We start from the raw sequence: 24176 nt of genomic DNA on the forward strand, positions 1-24176 counted from the left end.
AACTGTCGACCTTCCGATCTCTGTGCTACAAAACAGAACCTGCAAGATTTTCACAAACGACATTGTTAAAGTCTTACAGCGTCGGAGAAAACAGAAACGAGATCTCTCGTTCATGTAATACATATATATACACGGAACAATTCTATACCCTTTGCGCATAAATCTCCGGATTTTATGAGAATGGTTTTAAGTACACCATACCTTGTCTCTGACCAAACCACCAGATGTGAAAACACCAGCACTTTCTAAAGCCCGGAGAACCTTTTTCTGCAGTGATAAGCACGAAATCTTGAGTCGAGAAACCCGTTAAGTTCGTAAGAAGGAACGACTAAACGAGCATTTAATGCTATTAGAAGAATATGCATACATTGCCCACGTTCCCATTAAAGAAACCACCATCTGAATCTAACCGGATAAAATTGAAGGGAAAGCTTTGTAATATCTAGAACTGTTTGTTGTCATTTCCAACGTGCATATATAAGACGTGAGATACAGTCTTTAATGCTTCAAGCACATTCTCACACGTTATGATGTTTCCCAGATCATAAAATTTCCTGTTGCCGAGAGAAAGTGATTATGAATGAGATTGTTGGGCCATGGCATGGTAAGAGCGGAAACAAACGTAACACCCAACAGAAAACATGGAAGAGGCTGTGTTACTCACTTCACTTTCGTCGTCAACAACTCTTTCCATGAGATAAAGATCACAGAACTTTGTAATTTCCAGAAGTACTTCCAGCACGGAGGATCGCACTGTTGCTTGTTTCTGTACAAAACTCGGTAGAATCAGGTCAAAGTGTATCTATCTATCACACGTTATCTACATGGAGAAATTCAGATGAAATATATTATAACTTACCTGGAGTTCTTCCGGAGTTGTTTGCTCAAGAATCACTCCAACAAGGCGACATGTTACCTGCAAAAGCATAATAGACAAGGATGAAGCTTAACCCAAGATTTTTTCAGAAAGGAGAAAATTTGGCCTGTTCGCTTCCACCAAGAAGTCGAACTCGTGTTTTTTCCCCTAAAAACTATGTCAAAATGAAGTAAGCGAAAAGAAACATTTTCATAATTTAGCCACAACTATCTGAAACTCTTGGAGAACACACCAAAAAGTTATCTAAGAACCATCAAGAAAGGTATGCCACCATGGACGTGTTGTGGATCACACAGGTAGATCTACACGTGAAAAGATTATTTATATATACACACACACATATAAGAATCGAAGCTAGAACAAAATTTCAAGACAATATCACAGCCAATTCTCAAGTACCTTCCTTCCTTCGCTAAGTTTCCGCCTGACTATTTGGCCCAGGGTCGGCTACACAAAAGGCAGTAAAATATTTAAGAACACTCCCAAAGGAATCGATATTCTAGCAAATTAATGTGGTAAGACAATCACAAATTCTGGAGAGAAATAAAACTTACGTTTACAGGTTGAAAAAAGTCGTCAACCACATTTTGCACTCCCATATACTCATGAGACGAAGAAACATCAGGCGGAATGGATGCTATATTTGACTGAGAAACAGCAGAAGAACTTCCAGCAGTCGATACCCTCCTCTTCGGTTGCCTTCTTTGCTGCTCCCCCGGAGTTCTTATCGCCCTCCAGGTGAAAATTATAGCAATGGCAAGCCCCGCAATAGCACCAACGGATCGTGAATCCTAATCCCAATCCATGAATAGTGAAGAGAAAACAAAGAATCAACTCCAGATTAACTAAGTACTTATTGAATTCAATACCCAGCAGTCAAATTGCTTTCCTTGCTCCTGGTGAGCTACATCAGTTAGGAATGCTATAACAGTAAACTCTTCTCTCAGTTTCATAACACTATTTCTTCAACTCTTCGATTGGTAATAACAGCTAAATAGATTAGACCCTCGATTGAAGAACTAATAGCTTAATTCGCAATCTCTTGTATAACCTATAAAAGCTTCCTACATACCTAAACCCACAGATCAAGCGCTTTGCTTCATCAATCATACTAATCACCGAGTAGACGTTCGATTGAAGAACTACTATCTTAATTGGCAATCTCTTGAATAACGAAATGCTTCCTAATTTCCATAAACCCGCTTATCAAACTCCTCGCTTCATTGATCACACTAATCACCGAATTAATCAGACAAATAAAGCTGTCCCAAGCATAAATTCCAGCATTTATGGACGGGACCCAAAACAGCGTTGCCGCCATTGCGAACCAGAATCGGGTCAGATCCAATCCCGAAACCATCGACGGAAAAGTAAAAGCATCAATGAAATTGGAGAGAAATATAGAGAGATCGAGGAAGAACCAGATTTCGAAAATACGTAGAGAAGAGGCTGGACATCTTGAAGGTGACGTAAGCCCCTAGCCGCTTGATCAACCTGACCAGCTCCTCCGTCGGCGACGGCGAAGATGACGACGAGGATTCCGCCATAGCCGTCTTCCCGCCTCCGAGACGATTTTGAATCAACGTCTTCGCCTCGACGAAGATTGTATCGTCAGATTCTTAGCTTCAGCTTTCGATTTTGAAGCAGCCGAGCGAACGAGAGAGAGACGACTCCACCGCGTCGAAAAGGGTAATCTCGTCCTTCTCCGATTAAACAACTAGGCAATGTAGTCCAATGATAATACGGCACGTGTCCTATCCATACGTGGCTCATGTAGGCGTACACTGTTTACCGTGCGGTGCGAAGGAGCGGATCTCAGAGGCAGATGAAGGAAACGGTGCGTTTTGTTGATCAGAAGAACATCGTGATGTAATAATCCGAATAGAGTTGGGAATAAAATTAGAAAATTGACTTCAATTTGATGTTTTTAGTCCGTTTTTGGTCAATTACATGTAATTAAAAAATATATGTTTTATGTATAAATCAAAATAAATAAAATATTAAACCTCTGTTTGGAATCTTATGGATATTCACGGATTTACACATCTTAAATCCCCCGAGCCATTTGGGGGTTGGGATTAGGGTAATAGACAGATGAATGCATATTCTTAAAACACAAAGCTATGACTTTGTACACTTTATTATGTGTAACATTTTTTAAAAAAGATGGCCAACATCGTACGACGTTGGTAATCACCAAAGTTAAAATTGAATAATAATAACAATAATAATAATAATAATTAATTTAAGTCAGACAAATTGCATGGGATTCTTTGCCTTTTTGACCCACCTCTTGAATCTTGTATTCTGCTCAAATATTCACTTGTTGCAATACAATATTAAATATTTTACGTCACTCGTATACTCACTTGTGAATATTTGCAAGTGCTTTTCGGAATAATTATAAAATTGTCCGAACAAAAGACATTTGACAGTTGCATACCACCACCCACTTAACTTAAAACATAATTCACTGCATTTACATCATTATTTTTTTAATCTTATGGTTATCATGTGATGATTCATTCCATAAACAGCTAATGTGTGGTATGTCTCTAACAAAATAAAGAAATATCAGAACATAGGATCTCATATTACAAATATTTTTTTTTTAAAAAAAAAAAGAATTACACAATTTCGTTACAAAATTTAAAAAAAAAAAACACTACGAATCACAATAAATCAAAAGTGGGAAATGAAAACAAAAAATGGCGAGAATTACGAAGTGTCTAGTCGTTGACCAGCTTGGCATCCACAGGGCCGGGAGAGCTGACGACGGAGGCCGGAGGGTTTAACGGCGGCGGAGCAGCTTCTGTCCCCGTCTCCGGCGGAGGTGGAGCGGCTGTTGTCCCCGTATCCGGCGGAGGAGGCGCGGTGACTGTCGTAGCCTCCGGCGGGGGAGGCGAGAATTGCGGAGGAGGAGGCGAGCTAGGGTTTTGGACCGATGGGCTTGGCGGGTTCTGAGCAATTGGACCCGACGGAGCCGGTGGGCCCGGCGGAGAGGGCACGAGGTCAGGCGGATTCGGGCTCGGGAAAACGGTGGCGGGATTAGGAGTTGAGAAGGGGGATGAGGAGGAGGAGGAGGAGGAGGCGGAGGATGAGCAGGAATCGCCGGAGCAAGAGCTGTTCCGGCGGCGGAGGACGCCGAAGCCGACGACGAGACCGACGACGACGAGAACAGTGACGATGAAGATGAAGATCTTAGTGGCTTTCCCGACGTAACACAGCATTGTCGCTTTTCTGACCAAACTCTCGTTTCTCTGTCTTTTTTTTTTCTGTGTTCTTTTTCTTTCCCTGACAGGATGCAGATGAGATGGGATTTTGAGATCTCTTTCATCTTCTTGTCACTGTTTTTTTATGTTCTGTATTTTTATTTTATTTTTTTGTTCTTTATATTATGTGTGTGTATATATATATATATATATATTGCCATTCTTTTTATGGGTTAATGATATTTTTTTTACCCCAAAAAAAAACTCATCGGAGTGAAGGATAATGAGACATGACCTAATAAAAGCTAAGATGGCCACGTGAATACCAATATTTGTTACATCAATTTTTTTTCTCTTCTTCAATTTATTTTCCGAATCGGTAAATGAATAATTGAGACAGCACATTTTCTTTTATCTTATAGATTATTAATAATATTGACTACAAACCATAACATTTATTATTAAAAAAATTAAATACCTCATTCCTCGTGGAGGGTATATTTTTTCCACTGAAATATGAAGGACTTATTATGAATGATTTTAAAACAAGTAAAAACACGGTAGATTTTTTTTTGGTTAGAGAACGAGGTAGTTTTAAATGACGTTTAACTATGAATAGTTATCTTTAAACTTTACATATTTAGACTAATTTTTATTTATATCTGGATCATTACACTAAACTGTAAAAGACTGATAAGAATAGAATTCGAACTTTTGATATCTAGTTAAAATATAAAGATGTTGAACGATCTATACCAATCCTTCAAGTTAAAACCCGATAGATTTTCATAACATGCAAAAACATATCTTTAATTTTTTTTTTCATTTTTTTTAGTTTTATTTCCCTGTTAATTATCTAAATGTCCGATGTTATTTTTTTTTATGAATGATATTAGGATATTTCGAATTAAAAGAGTTGTTCAACACATAATTTATCCGTTTATGCTGCATGCAATGGTTAAGCGATTGTTTTAAAAATTAAATTAACTGAAAAATTAAAAAATATATTTTGAAATTTATGAGAGGAAAAAAAAACTTTACCCACAGCAAAATCATCTAATCCTAAAAAAATTATCAAGGACTTAACAAAAATGATCATATTATTTTACCAAAAAAATGATAATATTGAATAAAAACCGATGGGGCTTTTAAAAGATTGTTTATTGGGATAATGAAAGATGATTAATACAATAATCCATTATTAAAGAGTAGGATTAAAACAATAATCACTTGGGCAGATGGAGGAATCTTTGAGAACCGAGCCCGACAGGCATGCTCGCCACGTCAGCCTTCAGACACTTTGTCCTTTAGAAGTTAAAATTGAATAAATTGGGGGGGGGCAAAGACCAGAATTAACAAATCTGGGGCGAAGTATTAAGAAAGGTGAGGTTGTTCGATTATAGTAATAAAAAGTTCGGGGCCAATGTGTAATGTTTTATAAACTTATGTCTCTTGTTTCGCAAATACCAATTTACTTCTGACAGAACTGCAAGGCAGGCCTGAATCCTACACAAAGTATGGAACCTTCATTAGACTATTTCCTAACTACATGAAATTGATAGCCCATAATGGCTTTTGCCAAAATATCATCAACTAGAACTAGTAGTTAGTTATTTCGAGTTCGGTAAGTTTGATTATATTCAAATTCACTTATTTGGATTATAAAAAATTATAATCATTCGAATTCTATACTAATTTTAATTTGGTTTTGATTCAATTTTATTATGGTTTGATATTTTTTATTGATAAAAACTCTTTTTTAAAAACAATTATCAATTATTTTACTCGATTTTTTCAGATTTAGATCTGTGTGATTTTTATCTCGTATTCGATTCAATTAATATTACACTTTAATCAATTCAACTCACCTATTCGATTAATAACCAAAATGAATACCCCCTAATATCAACACACAAGTTGATCAAGAGAGATTCCATTCATAACTTGTTCGAGTCCTTTTTCATGGCTTCCATTCTTGATCAAACGACTCTGAGAAAAGCTTCAGCCATTGCCAGGAACATCTGACATGCAAGACAAATCAACCCCAAATCTGCACAAGTCTTTCCTTACATTTTCATAACCTCATCACACCTTAAACCCCAAAAGAACCCAAGATTATTGACATTTTAACAAAGATTCTAAGGCAAGGGGAAACTGATTTACAAAGTTTCAAGTTCCAATTTTTCTTCATGGGCAAGAAAGAGGGAAGCTCTTTTCAATGCTCAGTGGAAGGAGAAGTCGTTGAATGAAAAAAAGAGCTCACGGCAAGACAAAAAAAGATCCTGCCTTGTCCACTGCCCTTCAAACACTTTCGTGTTCTTATCCTCATCACCGCATCAAAACAAAACAAAAAACACCCACCAGATCCAACATCAAAACAGTCAAAAAATGCCTCAGTGTGTGTAACAAATTCAGATCATTGATTCGGAAATCTCACTGAAATCCGCTAAGATTATTGTTTTCTCATCATGGGCCACAGAAGAAAAAAAACGACATCATTTTTTTTTTGTTTCAAGGGAGAAGGGAACACTCAGACAGCCAAGGGTTTAATCTTCAACTTCTGGGGGAGAAACCCCAGATCTGAAACTCTAGTCCACAATCCATTTGTTCGTCACCGCATCCCCTTCCATCCATTAATCACAAGAAACGAAGAGAACTACGCACAGGATTTATAAACAAAAAAAGTCAAACCCTAGAAAAACCTTCAAATCTCCAGAAGACGATAGAAAATTTTTACCGAGAAACGAAGAGATTTATAGAGAGAGAGAGAAGCTGATGGCAATGCAAAATTAGGGTTTTTCTCCGGCGGCTACTCGTTGTCTTTTCCTCTCTATTTTAGGATTGCATTCGGCAAAGGCCCAAAAACAAAATGGGCCATCTTAGAATTCAATTGGGCTTTTCTATCCATCCTGTGTACTATATTTTCATATTGGTCCCACCTCTAAAAGTTTTTAACCCGAAACCAAAACCGAATAATATACGGTACTAATTTGATAAAAAAAAAATTAAAATACCGAATAAACCGTTCTCGAATCAAATCGCAAAAATTACAAACCGAATCTCAAAACATTCACCCTTAATCCCACCTCCATTATTTAGGGTTCGACTGGTTATACCGCAGCGGTTGCGGTTGCGGGTGGCAGCGTTTTCAAAACGTTTGATAGCGATTATAAATGATTAATACTAACTGGTTGAGAAATTGCTGTTGGAAGCGATTGCGGGTAGATGCAGTTAGAAGTGAATGATTCATTACGGTTGCGGTTGCGTTTTGATATAAATTGTCAAAAAAAATACTATTTAAAAATAATTTTTTATAATTGTTTTAATTAAATTTTTCGTATCATTTGATAAAAATTATTTATTAAATTTATAATAATTAAATAATAAATTTAAAATATAAATATTATCAATTTAATTTATTTTAACCGCTACCAAAACGCAAGTTGGAAGCTGCGATTAGAAAACACAAGTTTGGTTGCGGTTGCGGTTGGTTGCGGTCTAGCCAGTCAGTTTTTTAATCGCCCACAACCATCGAAAATCGTAACCGTTCCGTTTGCGGGTAGCGGCGGTGCAATCAGTCGCCCCCTTATTATTTTGAGAAAAAAAATGTCCCCCAAAAAAATCAATGTTTTGTATTGATTGAAGCCAAATTTACACCATGCCAATATGGTACCATGTGACCATGCCCATATATATATATTGATTTATTTAGGATACATAGATCCATTACAGCACAAACATAAATAAACAACTTAAATAATTGATCAGCTCCCCAAGAAATTAAAACAACAAGAACAGAAACAACACCAAAAAGAACAAGAACTAGAAGAAAGTCCGTTAACGTCCCAAACTCAGCTGTCGGCGACGGAACACCGCGTCCTGATGACGCCGTTAGATCCTGTCTTAACATTGATCCTCCCCATCTTTTCCATCGACCTCCCGAACTCCTTGTAAAACTCCTCCACCGATCCACTCACCAAGTCGTTGACCGTCTTCAAGGTCGCAGAGTTCGTCGTCAGGGCAGAATCCGACTGGAACAGGCCTCTCCGCTTCAGAAGGTTCCTGTAATAACCCAGATCGAACGTCTTCCGGCTCCCCGGATCCATCTCGACGATGGTGGAGTTGTCGTTGATGCTTCTGCATTTTCTCGCCTTCAGATTCGATGCGTATTCGCTGTCCAATGAAGGGTCTTGATCGAGTCGTCCGGTGAAGTTGTAGAGACGAATGTTGAACGATGAACAGTGCGATACTCCTATCGTGTGGGCCCCTGATTCCATTTTTTTTTTCAAGAAATTTGTCACTTTGTTTTTCCTTTACTATAGCATTAAATGGTTAGAGTTTTTTTCGGATTTTCGAATCTAAAAAAGAAAATAAAATCTAATGATGATTTTGTATATTTACTTTTACTAAAAACCCGAAATTTTTTTTTATTACGAAAGTTTTGTTCTGATATTGAAATATGGACGACGAGTCTTTTAACGCTGAATAATGTGACACTGCATTGAAATGGCGGAGATTAAAAAAACAGTATCATTTATAAAAATGGTAGCGAAATATATAAATACAAATTACCAAAACAAAATTATAAAAACAGATAAAATCAAAATCCAAGAAAGCATCTCCTAATGTGTGATTTATGATAGAATAAATTTAATTAGGAGAACTAACCGGAGAGAAGGACAAGATCTTTGAGATCGAGGCCTTGGTTACCGAAAAGACGTTGCAAAGTGGTGAAGTTACTGGTCGGAGGAGGAATGTTGTTCAGAGCCTCCGTGGCGTTCGAGATTCTCCCGTCTCTTCTTCCTGTCGGAACTCTCCATGATGGACCTCCCTTTTTTTACGCACGTGTAAATATAAACTTTTAAGTGTGTATATATAATAAACCCTAATTTACACAAGATGTTAACTCCCACTTCGGTTTTTCAATTCGGATTCAGTTTGGTTTTATAAAAACTATAATACTCATCGACTTCGGTTCAGTTTGGCTCATTTTCGATTTTTCCAGATTTGGATAAATCATAACCATTCCATTCTTATATAACATGCCTTAGTAACATGTCTCCAAGTTATAATGTATTGGTTTATAAATTAAGGTACATCTTATAAGGCTCTACGTGTTTTCCATGGATTCTTACAGTGGCGACAATGGAGTCTCTTGCCGCCAAAGCAATGACATCGGCACACGACACAGTCTTAGGGCACGCGGCTTCCAGAAGGCTCTTGATTCTCTCGATGAAATCAAATCCTCTGAGCGTAAGATTCGGAGTCGAATCCTTCTCCGCGTTCCCAGACGTCGAGTTTATCAGTACCGACCCATCACATCCCTGCTTCAAACGAACCTTGATTAGGGTTTTCCATTAAGAAACACACACACTGACACATATACATATACATATATATATATGTGTGTGTGTGTACAAACCCTAACGAAGCAATCGTGGAAATGCATTCGAATGAGGGTAGCGGCAAGAGACGGAGCGTTATAGATATGCTGATGAACGTAATCCGACACGATCTTCTCTGCCTTCGGACAGCTCCTCTCGTAGAAATTCATCTGAAGTTGCGCCTCGGACCATCCCGCCATAGCCAACACCGCAATCGCAACCAAGAATCTCTCCATCGTTTTCATGCAATCTTTTTTCTTTTTGTTCTACAAAATTTTATCTGTGACGTGGTTATGCTGAATGATTTGTTGCAGATAGAGGACACGACAGGACAAGGGTTGCTTTTATAAGTCCAAGAACTTGTGAACCTCCATGATTAATGGTAAGTTTACGTCAAAAAAAAAAAAAGAAAAGGTAAAGTTGATGCCGGAGAAGGTTCTTTGTCGATGACTTGCATGAAATTATATCATGTGCTTAATGATTACTTTAATTTCTTTCATTAATGTAAAGTGGCATAATGATTGAAATGGTTAATTATAAAAGTATTTCCCTCGGGGAAATTAGAAAGGGTTTTTATGCTTTACATGCACGCATCGAGGTACTATATGTATTAATGTATTGGCTTTTGTGTGACATAAAAAAAAAGGCTCGTGCTTTTGTGAGGTTGGAACTTGGAATTATATTATAATTACAGAGTATATTTTTTTGATAAAGAATTACAGAGTTTATTAATATAGATGCGTTAGAAATTCGGTTATATTGAAAAAAACTTTTAAAGTATGAATGCATGTTTACTTATACATTTGTGCAGGCATAAATTTATATGTATATCCACATAAACATACGTATGTATACATGGATGCAATATCGCGTTAACATATATAACCATACGCACATAAAAAGGGGCAACTTCTATTATACCTTCTATGTGCTACATCAACATCCACTCATACCCTCATCCTAAAAAAAAATTCCAACTTCTATAATACCCTCTTTAATACACAATGACTAAAATATCCTTAATATATTATATTACATAATTTTTTTAATAACAAATATTCCTCCTAAAATGTAGGATTTTTCTCTCTCCTCCATCTTTCGTTTCTCTCTCTTCTTTTTTTGAGTTTCTCTCTCTTGCCACTCTCTCTCATCAAATTTGGTCACCCTCTCTCCTGCATTTTCTCTCTATTCTTATTTTTTTCATCAAAATCGCTCGAAATCAAAGTAAAATCAGTAAAAAATTAGTGAAGAGTTGGAAATAAATAATCAATTGCGAAAATCTTATTGTTTTTCATATATATTGATGGTTGTGAGGGTTATTTTGATGAAGAATTATGTTTTTTCCACTTCTTTTCTTCTACTTGGTGATGTTTGTGAAGTTTTATCCTTTGTTGTATGGTATTGTCATAGATCTGGTACGGATGGTATCAGATTCGCATGGTCACATGGTACCAGGTTCGCATGGTCACATGGTACCAGATTTGCATGGTCACATGGTACCATGTTCACATGGTCACAAGGTACCAGGTTCACATGGTCACACGATCACATGATCTCCATAATAGTCGGATTGATAATAATGGTCACATTGATTTAAATTAAATGGTCGAATGGTAATAATGATCACATGTTACTATGTTCATATGATCTCATAGTCACATAGTCAAAAATGGTAATAATGGTCACATGGTCACTATGTCCAAAATAGTCGAATTGATCTGCATTTTGTATTTATATTTTCTACAACTATTATAGACGGACGAGATGAGAGATCGACAATTGTATATTTTCTGTATGATGGTAAATGGTTGATTAGGATAAAATTGTATCCCTTAGAAGCCGTACAAGGATAATGAATAAGAATAGAGAATATGAACGAGAAGGAAATGTGATGAAAACCAAAGAGTGTTGGAAGTTACTGGATCCGACTGTAATTGGAAGTTGCGTACGACATTGATATTAAACTCGAAACGTTGGAGTGTAAGAAAATACAATCTCATGCATAGTTGCAAACTCGTATCAGAATTTAACAAAGCTATGAAAGGTACAAAGAAATTGGAAGACAAATAAAAAAATGAGAGACCTAAACAAAACCGCTTTTCAGGTCCTAGTGAAGTCCAAAAGCGGATCTATGTCACAATAAGAGTATCAACATCAACAAAGTTTGAGAGAAACCCTAATTTTGAATGAATAAAGAAATATAAATTGTATAATAATGTTATATTATATTTGTACACTAAAACATTAAGACCTTTGTATAATAATGTATTAAAATAATGCGTTATAATACTTTGGTTCTATTCTACAAATTAAAAAAACAGTAAATAATTTATCTCATATGAGTAGTGGTTGGGTCCCATGTGACCAGCATGTGACCAATGTGACCAATGTGCAATTTTACACTATGTGACCATTGTGACCGGATGTGACCTGTGACCAAGTGACGAAGGTAAATACAGGTGAAAACATAATTTTCAAGCTTTGGTATGTTATTATAAGGTATAAGGAACATAAATATTATGTTGATGACAAAATTACAAAACATTAAAACGAGTTTGTAATATAAAAAGACCAAAATTGTCAAAAATCTTCATAAAAGACTATGAACACTAATGTATCACATTTGTGAGAACTACTTTTGCACACAAAATTCGAATAACTCAATTATTATAGTTAAATATAGTTCACAATGGTGCATAAGGAAGATGTGATGACATTCAGATCGATTCATTTGAAAGAATCCACTAACTCGACCTTTGTGACCAACTGTGACCAACTGTGACCCATTGTGACCGAAATATTGTGGGTCCCAGTTTGAACATGCAATATTTTTTGTGGGGTCCAGTGTAATCCAAGTGTACAAAAAAAGTTATGGTTGACGTGGAATCCAACATTTTCAACCCATATTTTTTAGCATCCAATATTTTTTGGCCCAAATTTTTTCCCTCCAAAATTTTTCAATCTAAAATTTTTACCTTTCAATAATTTTCACCCCATATGTTTAGATATAAAATAAAAATAAAACATTATATCATAACACAAAATTCTGTAGATTTATAATAAACAAACAAAAGGTCATAACAAAAAGAAATAAGTACATAACATAAATAAGTTCTTGATTCTACTTCTGAACACTTCCATTAACAAATATGGTGGCTGTCAACTGCTCACGCATCTTGGTGACATTGTCATCACATATAGTTGTTGTTCTTCTTAACCTTGTCATTGTTCTTGTTCTTCTTCTGCTCGCTCGTCTTCTACTTATTCCTCATCTATCAGACTTTTTCCCTTCTTCTTAGAAAACTTTCTCGAACGAATTTTCAAGTCATGAACTCGACGACGTCAATTCCTCCAAATAAAAAAGAAGTGATTCTTCAAACGTTTCTTTATTTATCATACCCTTAATTTTCTGAAAATAGATGTGACTTTATGTTATTATATTCAACCAAGTGACCATGACACCAACAGACTATGTGATCATGTCATCAAGACACCATGTGACCATGTGAGCATGGTACCTGTGTCCATATGAACATGGTACCATGTGACCATGTCAATATGGTACCATGTGACCATGTGAATATGGTACCATGTGACCATGCCAATATGGTACCATGTGACCATATGAACATGGTACCATGTGACCATGCCAATATGGTACCATGTGACCATGCCCATATGGTACCATATGACCATGTGAACATGATACCATGTGACCATAAAACCTGTGACCAAGTGACCATGCGTGAGCTAAATCATCCTATAAACTGTGATATTTTCACTTTGTGACCATACAATTATGTGACCTAAATCAATATATCATTGTTCACCCAAACATCGACCCATACATCCATATGACCCAAAACTTGAAATTTTACATTACAATCGATTACTTAACTTCAAACCCAAAATCTATTTTGAAATCTTAGGAATTTCAAAAAACATAACCCTAAGTTTCTATCCGTCAAATCTCAACCCCAATACTTCAACTTAACATTAAATATTGCCAAAATCCAACAAATCTCACAAAAAAAAGAAGTAACCTACCACATGTTCGTCTAACTCTGCAATTCGTATTCGGTTTTTGGTCTCGGTCGAAGATGCCGATGAAGTTGAATATTGGGTTGATGTCGAAGCCATTTTTTGTTGTCTTCTTCGATTCTTCTTCTTCTTTGAGTTTTGAGTCTTAAGAGAGTTAAAGAGAGAAAGATTCTGCAGAGAAATCGGATTTAAATCTGTAAGATATCGACGATTTCGATAGAAAAAGAGAAGAGATAGTGAGAATTAGGAGAGAGAAGGAAGATCATGGGGTTGAGCTAGGAGAGAGAAAAGAGAGAGGGATCGTGAGTTTAGGAGAGAGAATATAACCTATTTTTTTGTTTTCTAATTTTTTAAATTGAGAGAAAAGATTTTTTTGTCTTTCTTAACTTTTATAAGGGCTTAATTGTCTATTAAATTGTTCAGCACTTTTTTTTTATTTCGATTTTGGAGGGTAGCGAGAGAAGTCAATGTAGCACGTAGAAGGTACTTTAGATATTTCCCCACATAAAAACATATACTCATACATATGTGCATATATGCATACAAAACTATATATACGCAGACACGTACATACCTACACACATATATATATGCGGTTACATATACATATACACACAAACATATACACGTATATACATAAGGGTCCGCGTACGCACATACGTACCGTCAAAGTTATACTCGTATAACCCATCAGATCGTGGACGAGTGGTCAAGCTTGGGGTAGGAGGTAACTCCACCTTGAGGTTGAGTGTTCGATTTATGGGTTTATATGATCCATATACAAAGGCTGCTCCCGGGCCGGAGGTTTACCTAGTCAGCTCGCCCGAAGGGTAGCAGTTAGGAGTCCTCCGTTATAAAAAAAAAAGTTATACTCGCATAATACAATTTTTTTTTTGTATACGTTGGAGAATCCGCCCTACGTCTCTTTGGATCGGACCCCGAAACGTCTCACAGTCCTCTTTGAAGGGCCGGACGAATGTCATCGCGAACAGTAAACATACATGGCCCTAGCAACAATCGAAAACCACGCAGAACAGGTAAACTAACCGAAACTGACCGACTCAGAGAAAACTTGATCCAACACATTGTGGAAGGAGGGATAGTCGTTTTCCCCGTATAATACAATTTGCATTATAATTTACGAGAATTGTAATGCAATACGTTTCCAAAGCAAATGTGCATTCGAATTTTAATTAGTTTATGCGTGATTTTTGTGATAATTAGGCATTATTTTATTTGGAAAATAATTAATGTGAAAATGCCATGCCACCCGTTTTTTTTTTAATAAATTTGAAATGACTTGATTCGATTAATAGGAGAAAATGAAATTGGTAACATTTTGATTTTAAAAACCAAAGAAAAAGAAACGAACAAAATGAAATGAATAATAATATTTTTGTACCACATGCTTTTACAAAAGGCACTTTTCCTTTGATTCGACACTAAGAAACGGTAACAAAAGGGAGGATGCTTGACTCCTAATAACAAAAAATAATATTTTTAAAAAATTGCATGAAATTCACATTTTGAGAAATTGGCCCTCTTTCAAAAAGCATAAATATTATTTACTATCCGAACTTAAATAATAACAATTTAAACAGAGACTATTTGATGGTATCTTTTTCCATCATCTACTGACTCCTCACCTAATCAAAGGGCCCTTATTGACATAAATTTCAAATGTTATTTTTACAATGATTAATATATATTCAAAATCATCTCAGATATTTTTGAAATCATGTGTAAGATATAAAAATTGCGAAACCTCGACACTAAACAATTTAATTTATAAAACTGTAACGTATATATTGTAATATTATCAAACTTCGTAATATTTTTATAAAAATTATACTAATAGTTACGAGAATAAAGATAGTGATCCTCATACTAAAATATATGTTATCTTTTCACAGTAATATAATTTAAAATAACATATTCAAATTTAAGCACTTCAATTATAACAATTTTTAGTTATAAAAAAAAAGTATAACAATTATTTGTTATTATTATTATTATTATTATTATTATTATTATTGTTATTATTTTTATTATTGTTATTTTGGGGGAATAATCTCTTTAATCATTTTTTTCCTTTTGTTTTATCAGTAGAAAACTAATTAAGCATAATGTACTACACACATAGGCTCTTATTGAGAAGGTAAAATTAAAAGCAAAAACTTCATGCCGACGGTCCATGTTCGATGCCGAAATAGTTACATTATGAGACTTTTATATTATTGCCCGTTTTAATATCCCATACTTGTTTACGAGTACTCGTTTATATTCTGATACTTTTCGTTAGCAACATATTAAATATCTAACTGCAATAAGATTGTTTGCGGTTCATGTCTATAGTTGGGTTGAAAATCTAGTAAAAATATTTAAATACAAAAAATATATATATTAAACATCATAGAAGAAAATTTCATGTAATATCAATACATACTCTTTCTTAATTTTTTTTTCCCGCTACCTCTCTTACCAACTTACACATTCTGTAATAAAAATCATAATAATCTACTGCAGTTTCACCACTCATGAGCTTATTCAATTTGTCTCTAACTTAAAAAAAAAATGCAAAACCAAACAGAATTTGATTCAAACAGAATTTAAAAAAAAAAATTCTAAAAAAATACTCTGGATTCGTTTGGATTTTAGTTTTATTTTATCCGTTTCAAAAAGAGCCCGGATATAAACATGGGCTCTATTATATATTATGTGGGTCAAAATCGGGCCCATAATTCATAAATATAGCCCATAAAATTACGATTCCCGTCGCACCGTCACCCATCTAGTCAAACGGCTCGACAGGTCTCGACCCCGGCCCGAGTCGCGCTCGACCTATTTTGATATGATCCGATCTCGCATTTGGCCCGAAAATTTCGGGTTTAGGTTTGGCCCAGCCCGAAATCAAGTCTGAAGTTCGACCATAATACTCAAGTTCTGACTTCGATCGGGTCGATCCATGTCGGTCCGATTTAATTCCTTACTAATGTGTAATTATACTTTTTTTTAACATTTACTTTTCAAAAAAAAAAATGGAATAGTTTCGAAGTTTGTAACACGATGCTGGAAAAAGTTTTAAATACTTAAAATTGCAATGTCGTATTATTTTTAGATATTAAGACATTTATTCCGACGAGTAAATATCCGTGAACATTCCTGTCGTAGAAATCTAAAAAGCATATGCTAAAAGATTCCTCTATCTCAGGAGAGATTCTCGGTCACGTCTCTAATGAACTTCCCCACAGCTGAATGAGAAGATCCGCCGTCCATTAGCGCCACGTGGCACTTATCTCTCATCTCCTTCACCCTCCTCCGCACGTCGCTGTCCTGCACCATCACACACCTGATCCCTCTCTCTATCTCCTCCGCTGTCATGAGCTCCGTCTCCGCCTCCGCCTCCATGAGATCTCCCCTGAAGCTATTCCTTACCTCCACCGCCAAACCCAGCTCCTCCACCATCTCGAACGCGTTGAACTGTTGCTCCGCGTAGAGCGGCCACATCGCTGTCGGCACGCCGTACCAGAGGCTCTCCAGCGTCGAGTTCCATCCGCAGTGCGACACAAACCCTCCGATCGCCGGATTCGCCAGCACCGCTGTCTGTGGGGCCCACCCGATGATCTTCCCGATCTCCGCCGTCCGAACCAGGAACCCCTCCGGCAGAATCTCATCGAGGTTTGTGAAATCTCCTGGGGGTACAAACGTCCCCTTCGGCGGCGCGCGGCGGAGGGACCAGAGGAACCTATGGCCGCTTTGCTCGAGTGCGACGGCGATTTCTCTGGCCTGGTCCTCTCGAAAACCTCCCATGCTCCCGAAGCAGAGGAACACTACAGATCTAGGCGGTTGTTTGTCGAGCCATCGTAGGATCTCCGATTTCTTCTCGTCTCCGGAATCTCCGCTGTCGGATTTGAGGTCTAGCAGCGGTCCCACTGCGTAAGCCGGTGGAGTCTCGCCGCTGGCGAGGAACTTCATCGCTTGGGGTTCGAGCTCCTCGAAGGTATTTACCAAAATACCCTTCGTCTCTCGAAATCTTCTGGTTTGACCTAGAAGAAGCGGGAGCCAGTCATTGCGTAACATAACCGAAGGCAGGCAGCTCACCGGGAACGGGCGAGTCAGACTCGGCACGTCGAGCTCGACAACCGAGTCATTCAACTCGTCGACGTTGTATTTGCCCTCGTCGTATAGACGCTGAATGTGAAGGCTCAGCCCGAGGAATCCAGCGTTGGACGTGTAGAACATGTAACTCGGGACGCCGAACTCGTCCGCGACGTCGATCATCGCCGTGCAGAACATGTCCACGACGAACCCAGCGAGTCGAGGCTTGTCGGGGCGGGTGGAGTCGGCGAGTTTGGCCACTGCGGCTCTTACCTTCGGTTTCTGGTTCTCGATGAAGGTCACTAAATTCGGCCTGGGGTCGGAGGGGGAATTCAATTGGTCGTCGACGGAGAGGACGTCGTACCGGAGACGGTCTTCGGACACGGCGGAGAGGGAGGCGATGTAGGAATTGGAGGTGCTGCCGCCGAAGATGGAAGGGATGATGACGACGGTGACGGAGAGACTGCCGTGGCGGTCAACGAGGAGCTTCGCCATCTCCACCGTTGACTTGAGATGACCTGCTCCCGGCGAAGGTACGAAGACAAGCTCCATTTTCATGGTCAATGGCTTCCTATGGCTGTGGTCGAACTTACAAGTGATAAGCTTCGTCGAGTGTGTTTTTTGTCGGGGCTTGTTCCGTGAGAAATGAACCATGTCATGTCACGTTAAATACGGAATCGTTTTTTGTCTTTGGACTATCCACATCAAAAGATCGGTCAAAATGTTCTGGTCGAACCGGTCCGACCCAAAGATTTACGAATTAGACCGGTCAGATTCAAAATATTAAAGGGTTGGTATAGATGATTTTGTTTATTAGAGGTAAAGAGTTCCAATTATGCTCCTTTTAGACCATTCTTTTAATATTGGAAAATCCCAAATTTTTCAAAAAAAAATATTGAAATTTTTAATGACAAAAAAAACATTGAACTTTATTTTTTGTCAAATAAACATTAAATTTTTATTACGAATCTAAAAAAACACTGAATTTTTTAAGTGATTCAAAAAATACGTGAATTTTTTTACAATTATAAAAAAACACTAAACATTTTTAGTGATTTAAAAATATACATGGATTTTTTTCAATTGTAAAAAAAAAACAAATAAAATAATCTGACGTGTTTGTGTCTCATCGTACCACGTTAGTCATTTTGTTTATTTTGACAATTGTAGAAGAGTTAAGTGTTTATTTTGTCAAACTTAAAAAATTTAATGTTTATTTGATAAAATAAACAGTTCAGTGTTATTTTGGTCAAAATTTGAAAGTTCAGTGTTTGAGCCAAAGACGAACGAAAATTAGTATGAATGTATAAAGTTAAAAGTGTCGGTTAACAATTGAATGTTATTAATGATAATTCGTGGTCAGTAAAAAACAATTAGTCCACACAAACACACAACCATATTAACTAATTACTCTACATCCATATATATATATATATATAATATGAAAATATTAGTCGGATTGGATTGGACTGATTCGAACCCGTATTTTGACACATAGTGTTTTGGATCGGACCAACCCAATCCGATAGCCGAACAGACTTTAATTTTTATATCCAAAACCCGTAAATTTTATAGATGAGTTCGGACCAAATAGGACCAAGGGTTTATATTTTACACCCCAAATATACGGTATCTTTTGTGATAACTTAAGAATAGACAACTAATAATAGAGGTAGACTAATCAACCCAATTATTTGATTTGTCTAAATATTTTTGTCTCCGGTTCCGATTCTTGGGCAATTCTACTCTCTCGTTGTCTCCTTCTTCTCTGCTGGTCGTTTCAAAAAAATCGGAAATTAAATCTCTTGCCATTCTTCCAAGTAACCACCGGAGTTGAATGGTATACTTGCATCCACGTCAATATCGTGAAAGATTGAAGGTGCCTATTCTGACTCGAAGAAAAGAGGCTTAATTGGTAATAGAAGAAGAACTCAATCGGAATACGTCTCTTCTTTAAATTGATATTCACAAATGAAAAGTTTCTAACTTTTTTCCCAATTAAAGATGCATTTATTGACGATATTAGAAAAGGGCGTCAAGAACGATTGCAGCAATTAAAAAAAAAAAAAAAAAAAAAAAAAAATATTTGCGTCCGTATATTGTTTTTGGCCCTTTCTAATAGAAGACACAGAGTGCTCTACTTTCAGCTTAATGGGCCTTTCTTAATGGGCCGACTACTACGCCTCATCAGGCCTACTGGTGATACATATATATATATACAGACATTATCCATCTGCCTTGGAACAAGCATTTTCTTTTTTCTGTTTTTTAATTTATAGTAAAACACACGTATATATAGGAAAATGTCATTTTCCTATACGAATTTAGTAAAATATGATATTTTCTTACACAAATTTTTAATTTGACAAATTACTACACCAAAATATTAAATTTGCCAAATCGATACACGAATTAACCAATTTAAGTGTAATTAACTATACAATCCGAAATTCGTGTATCGATTTAGAAAATTTAATATTTTGGTGTATTTGATCAAATTAAAAATTCGTATAGAAAAATGTCACATTTTACTAAATTTGTATAGAAAAATATCATTTGACCATATATATATTATATAAATATTAAATCATAAACTAATATATTGAAGTTTGTTCAATAAAACAAATAAAAACGAAGAATTTTAATGGAGTAAATTTAGTTATAAATTTTTTTTAAATACCAGAGAAAATTCACTTTTCCCCCATATTAACTCTCACCAATTTAATTTTCGTCGAGGACATTACTTTTTTTTTTTTGGTAAGTGAGGACATTACTTTTTACTTTTTACAACCACATATTTTTTAGTTTATTCAAAGACAAATAATCATTTTGTATACCAGCTTGACGGTGAACCAAATAATGGAGACGCGGGCGAGTTCTACGCCCCCTCCTCTCTCCATTTCGTTTCAGAATATCCGACGGCTAAACCGGTCGGATTCCATCTTTTTTATGTACATTCGAGGGTTTCCGGAACATTCTAGAAATCGATAATGGGTTCTCCGATGTTGAGATTCCGCTCCACGGTCCATGGTAAGTCGAACAGCTTAGCCGTCACGAACTTGAAGATCTTGTTCACGTTTATGTTGTACGACGCACTCGAGAAGAATATCGTCGCGTTCAATGCCTTTGCGTACGCTCTCGCCTGATTGCATCAAAATCCGTTTTCAGATCCAAAAACGGATATACCAAAACGGGTTTTATTCGAGTTTTTACGATCTCGTTCCGGTTATTGGGGATTGGATTCGAATCAGTTACCTGGCTGGCGATTGTCCATTGCAGATCAATAGGGAGCTGGATGAACTCATCAAACTTGGTTCCTACCATAACCGGAATCGCTGTCTGCAAATAACAAACTTGTTACTATTTTTATACAAACTGAGTTCAATCTCAGATTCACTCTGGTAATGGAATCTCTAGCTTCTTCTTCTTCTTCTTCTTTTTTTACCTGATTCCACTTCCTTGCTTGCTGGTACCAGCTTATCACACTGCAAGATGCATACAACAACAATGGAAAATAGTTTCTAAATGATCAAATTTCCCTTAGTCTTGACGTTGTGTTTGTTCTAATTACGGGTACAATACATTGAACATGTACCTGTTGAGGGTACAACGGCTCGTGAGATCAAACATGAACAGAATGGCTACAGAGTCCTTGCAAGCCATGGCGATTTGATCCCTCGTTTGTTCGTCTCCTGAAAACATTTCAAACTAATCGTTACTGCTTAATTATGAACAATGATCATCTCGAGCTTAATGACGATTAATAGCGTAATACGTAATACGTACCTTGCAATTCCCATATACTGTATGAAATTCGAGCTCCTCCCACTGATAACGTCTTGTCCATTAGAATGATCCCTTTCTCTTGTGCTTTCTCCACCTCTTTCTCGTTACCGACGTATTTCGCCTTCAAATCGGTCAAAGTTCATCAGCTTTTTTCTCGGAATATCGTAAAAGTTCATGCCAATCGATTTCAGACGGATAAATAAAATGGAATTCACGCGATATCAGATCTGATTGAATGAAAAAAATGGTGGGAAATTTGAAATTCAGATTTTAACTCGAACTTAACAGCACTTTTATCTTAATTACTAACCAGAAAGCTAGATTTCCCGATCTGTGAATCTCCCAGGAGGCTGATCTTAAGCGAGACCAGATCGGAGTCGGATTTCCGGTAGCTGTCGTCGCGGCGATACACAGATGCTTCGCAAATGAACGGCGCACCGTCCGCTGCGGAGATCGTCGGAGGCGGCTGCAGAGGACGGGACGGAATCGGCGACGGAGCGGCGGGGGGGAGCAACAGGTAGCGACGGGACTTTCCGGGAGTGCAAGCGAGGATCCGATTCCAAAGTAACCGGGAGAACCTCCGGAGAATCAGAACCCGGCGGTGGAATCTATGGCTGAGATTGTCGAATCGGACGATTCTCAGGCAAGAATGATCCATTTTTTCTTCCGATTCGGTACAGAACGGAGGACCAAACAAAGAAAAAATCAGAACGAAGAAGCGATTTCGTAAGAAGAAAACAGAAATCTATGGGGAATTACAGAGAGCAGCTTCAAGAAGAAACTTGAAGGAGGATGGCCAGAGAAAGAACTGCTTCGTCCCGTTTGGCCATGAAAGAAAACAATGGAGGAGAACGCCAAGCTTTAGCTCCCGAGTTTTTTTTTTCCGCTCTCCTTTTTCGGGAACATGCATAATTAATTTAATTTAATTATTTATCTCATTATTTTTAAATTATATTTTTTTTCGGCCATAATGGTGGTGCGGACGTGAAGAGAGTTGACCAGTAAAATGACGTGCTGCCCGGTCTCCACGTTTCACAGCTTGGGGTATTATGGGTCATTTGGACTGCCCTTTTATCCCAAGAGTCAATTCCACCGTTACGAACCAAACGTTAGTCAGTTTTTATAAACGTTAGTCAGCTTGGGGGGGATTGGCATCGTGATCATGGTGATAGTTTTTATTTTTGACTTTTTTATTTTAATTTTTGGGGTTTTAGATTTTTTTTTTTGTTTTTTTATAATATTTGTAAAAAAATAGAGTTTTTGGTTTTTTATTTATTTTCTTATTATAATATTTTTAAATTTTATTTAGAAAAATTTAATTTATCAAATTTTAACATCAACTTTTTTATTTTTAGATTTTAAAAACTCCAAAAAATCCATCTATTCAATACTATATATATATATATATATATATAAAGCATTTCCATGAGCTCCACCACATGTGAACCCATGTTTGGTTGAATTATTTAAAAAAAAAGTTGGATTCTTGCAACTACTTTGTATTTGTTAAAAAAAAAAAACACAAGTTGAGGCGAATTTGAAAACAAAGTTCAAGATTCTCCTGGTCGCAATAATATTCTGAGAATAAAACCAACTCGTATAATATATGAAGCTTCAATGATGGTCCGCTTAAATAATGGGTTTTTATAATTGACACCCACGTGGATTTGAGTTTAAAAATAATAAAATAAATGAAAGAAAAACATAACAAATTAGAAAAAAAAAAAAATCATATAGAGAAAGGACCCCATCCAAAGACATATCTCCGACCAAGGTCGATACTATCCATTATTTTTCTGTACACGTATTAAGCTATATATTATATATATTATCTTAAGATAATTAATAGTGTTTTTCCCCTCAAAAGATAATTAATAGTTATATAATATATATTTTTCATGTACCGATTAATTTTGGAATAATTGAACTACAAACCTTTTCAACTGAATCAGAGGTTAACACGTGTTTAATTCCTCGGGGTTTTTCAAAGAAAATCACGTAACGTTTTTTTAATTGCTCTATTTGGTAAAATTATTCGTTAATTTAACAACGAAAATAAATTTGGGCTATCTAGTGTCAAGCCCAAATGATTATTAGAAAACAACCATTTAAATGGGCCTACATTAGAATTGGACCTAAATGGGCTGTTGATTTGGGCTACGTAGTATCGGCATGCATTCGTATAAGTATAGTTTCTGTATATGGGCTTCACATAGGAAACAAAACGGTGCGTTTTGCGGCAGCATTAAAACGTCGACGTTTAGGGCTTGCATAAAAGGTAACGTTTTGCGTGTGCTGAAGAAAGAAATCATACCAAAGATCAGACAAAGAAGCATCGATGGAGGACGACGCGCCGGCGATGGAGAACGGCGAGAACCTCATCAGCTCCTTCTGCGAGATTACATCGTCGTCGAGAGACGAAGCCAAGTTCTTTCTCGAGAGCCATCAATGGGATCTCGACGCTGCTGTCTCCACCTTCCTCGACAACGATCCCGTCTCTTACGCCGCCGGCGAGCCGAACCCTAGCGCCCATCAGCTTCCGCAGCCGTCTGCTCCTGCTCGGGCTTCGTCTCCGTCACATTCGCAGTCTCCGGGGTACTCTCCCTCGGAATCTTCGCCGTCGCGGTCGCGATCTCCGTCGCCCGATCGAGGCGCGCCGTACCTCCTCAGATCGAGGCGCGCCGCCTCGAAGCACCAGGCGGAAAATCCGGAGGGAAGCCGGAGGACTAGGAGCAGTCAGCGGAGTGGGAACATCCGTACGTTCACTGATCTGAACCG

At 37.1% G+C, this 24176-nt stretch overlaps 6 protein-coding genes across 6 annotated transcripts in view; 1 reads left to right on the forward strand and 5 right to left on the reverse strand.

Annotated features, from left to right (window-relative positions):
- Nucleotides 1-2564, reverse strand: part of LOC104802537 (peroxisome biogenesis protein 22-like) — a 3628-nt gene extending 1064 nt beyond the window's left edge. Inside the window, exons 1-7 of the mRNA XM_010526184.2 lie at nt 2299-2564; nt 1432-1668; nt 1277-1324; nt 860-916; nt 665-766; nt 202-267; nt 11-39 (exon numbers count right to left, since the gene is read on the reverse strand). Of these exons, the coding sequence (XP_010524486.1) occupies nt 11-39; nt 202-267; nt 665-766; nt 860-916; nt 1277-1324; nt 1432-1668; nt 2299-2424 (665 nt within the window). The 5' untranslated portion in view covers nt 2425-2564. The remainder of the gene's footprint in view (nt 1-10; nt 40-201; nt 268-664; nt 767-859; nt 917-1276; nt 1325-1431; nt 1669-2298) is intronic.
- Nucleotides 2565-3471: 907 nt separating this feature from the next.
- LOC104802538 (pollen-specific leucine-rich repeat extensin-like protein 3) lies at nt 3472-4269 on the reverse strand. The gene has a single exon (XM_010526185.2). The coding sequence runs from the start codon at nt 4105-4107 to the stop codon at nt 3607-3609; it is 501 nt and encodes a 166-aa protein (XP_010524487.1). The 5' UTR covers nt 4108-4269; the 3' UTR covers nt 3472-3606.
- Nucleotides 4270-7797: 3528 nt separating this feature from the next.
- On the reverse strand, nt 7798-9797 carry LOC104802539 (peroxidase 30). Its single transcript, XM_010526186.2, has 4 exons — nt 9512-9797; nt 9225-9413; nt 8758-8920; nt 7798-8356 (listed from the first exon to the last, which is right to left on the reverse strand). The coding sequence occupies exons 1-4, from the start codon at nt 9716-9718 to the stop codon at nt 7941-7943; spliced, it is 975 nt and encodes a 324-aa protein (XP_010524488.1). The 5' UTR covers nt 9719-9797; the 3' UTR covers nt 7798-7940.
- A 6794-nt stretch (nt 9798-16591) lies between these two features.
- On the reverse strand, nt 16592-18388 carry LOC104802542 (UDP-glycosyltransferase 71B2-like). The gene has a single exon (XM_010526187.2). The coding sequence runs from the start codon at nt 18264-18266 to the stop codon at nt 16722-16724; it is 1545 nt and encodes a 514-aa protein (XP_010524489.1). The 5' UTR covers nt 18267-18388; the 3' UTR covers nt 16592-16721.
- A 1994-nt stretch (nt 18389-20382) lies between these two features.
- LOC104802543 (septum-promoting GTP-binding protein 1-like) lies at nt 20383-22291 on the reverse strand. Its single transcript, XM_010526188.2, has 7 exons — nt 22158-22291; nt 21709-22061; nt 21399-21519; nt 21208-21304; nt 21058-21097; nt 20868-20951; nt 20383-20754 (listed from the first exon to the last, which is right to left on the reverse strand). The coding sequence occupies exons 2-7, from the start codon at nt 22054-22056 to the stop codon at nt 20590-20592; spliced, it is 855 nt and encodes a 284-aa protein (XP_010524490.1). The 5' UTR covers nt 22057-22061; nt 22158-22291; the 3' UTR covers nt 20383-20589.
- Nucleotides 22292-23706: 1415 nt separating this feature from the next.
- LOC104802544 (plant UBX domain-containing protein 5) overlaps nt 23707-24176 on the forward strand; it is a 2539-nt gene continuing 2069 nt past the window's right edge. The window contains exon 1 of the mRNA XM_010526189.1: nt 23707-24176. Within this exon, the coding sequence (XP_010524491.1) occupies nt 23737-24176 (440 nt within the window). The 5' untranslated portion in view covers nt 23707-23736.

The sequence above is a fragment of the Tarenaya hassleriana genome, unplaced genomic scaffold (genome assembly GCF_000463585.1).
Source record: "Tarenaya hassleriana unplaced genomic scaffold, ASM46358v1 Cleome8, whole genome shotgun sequence".
Taxonomy (NCBI): domain Eukaryota; kingdom Viridiplantae; phylum Streptophyta; class Magnoliopsida; order Brassicales; family Cleomaceae; genus Tarenaya; species Tarenaya hassleriana.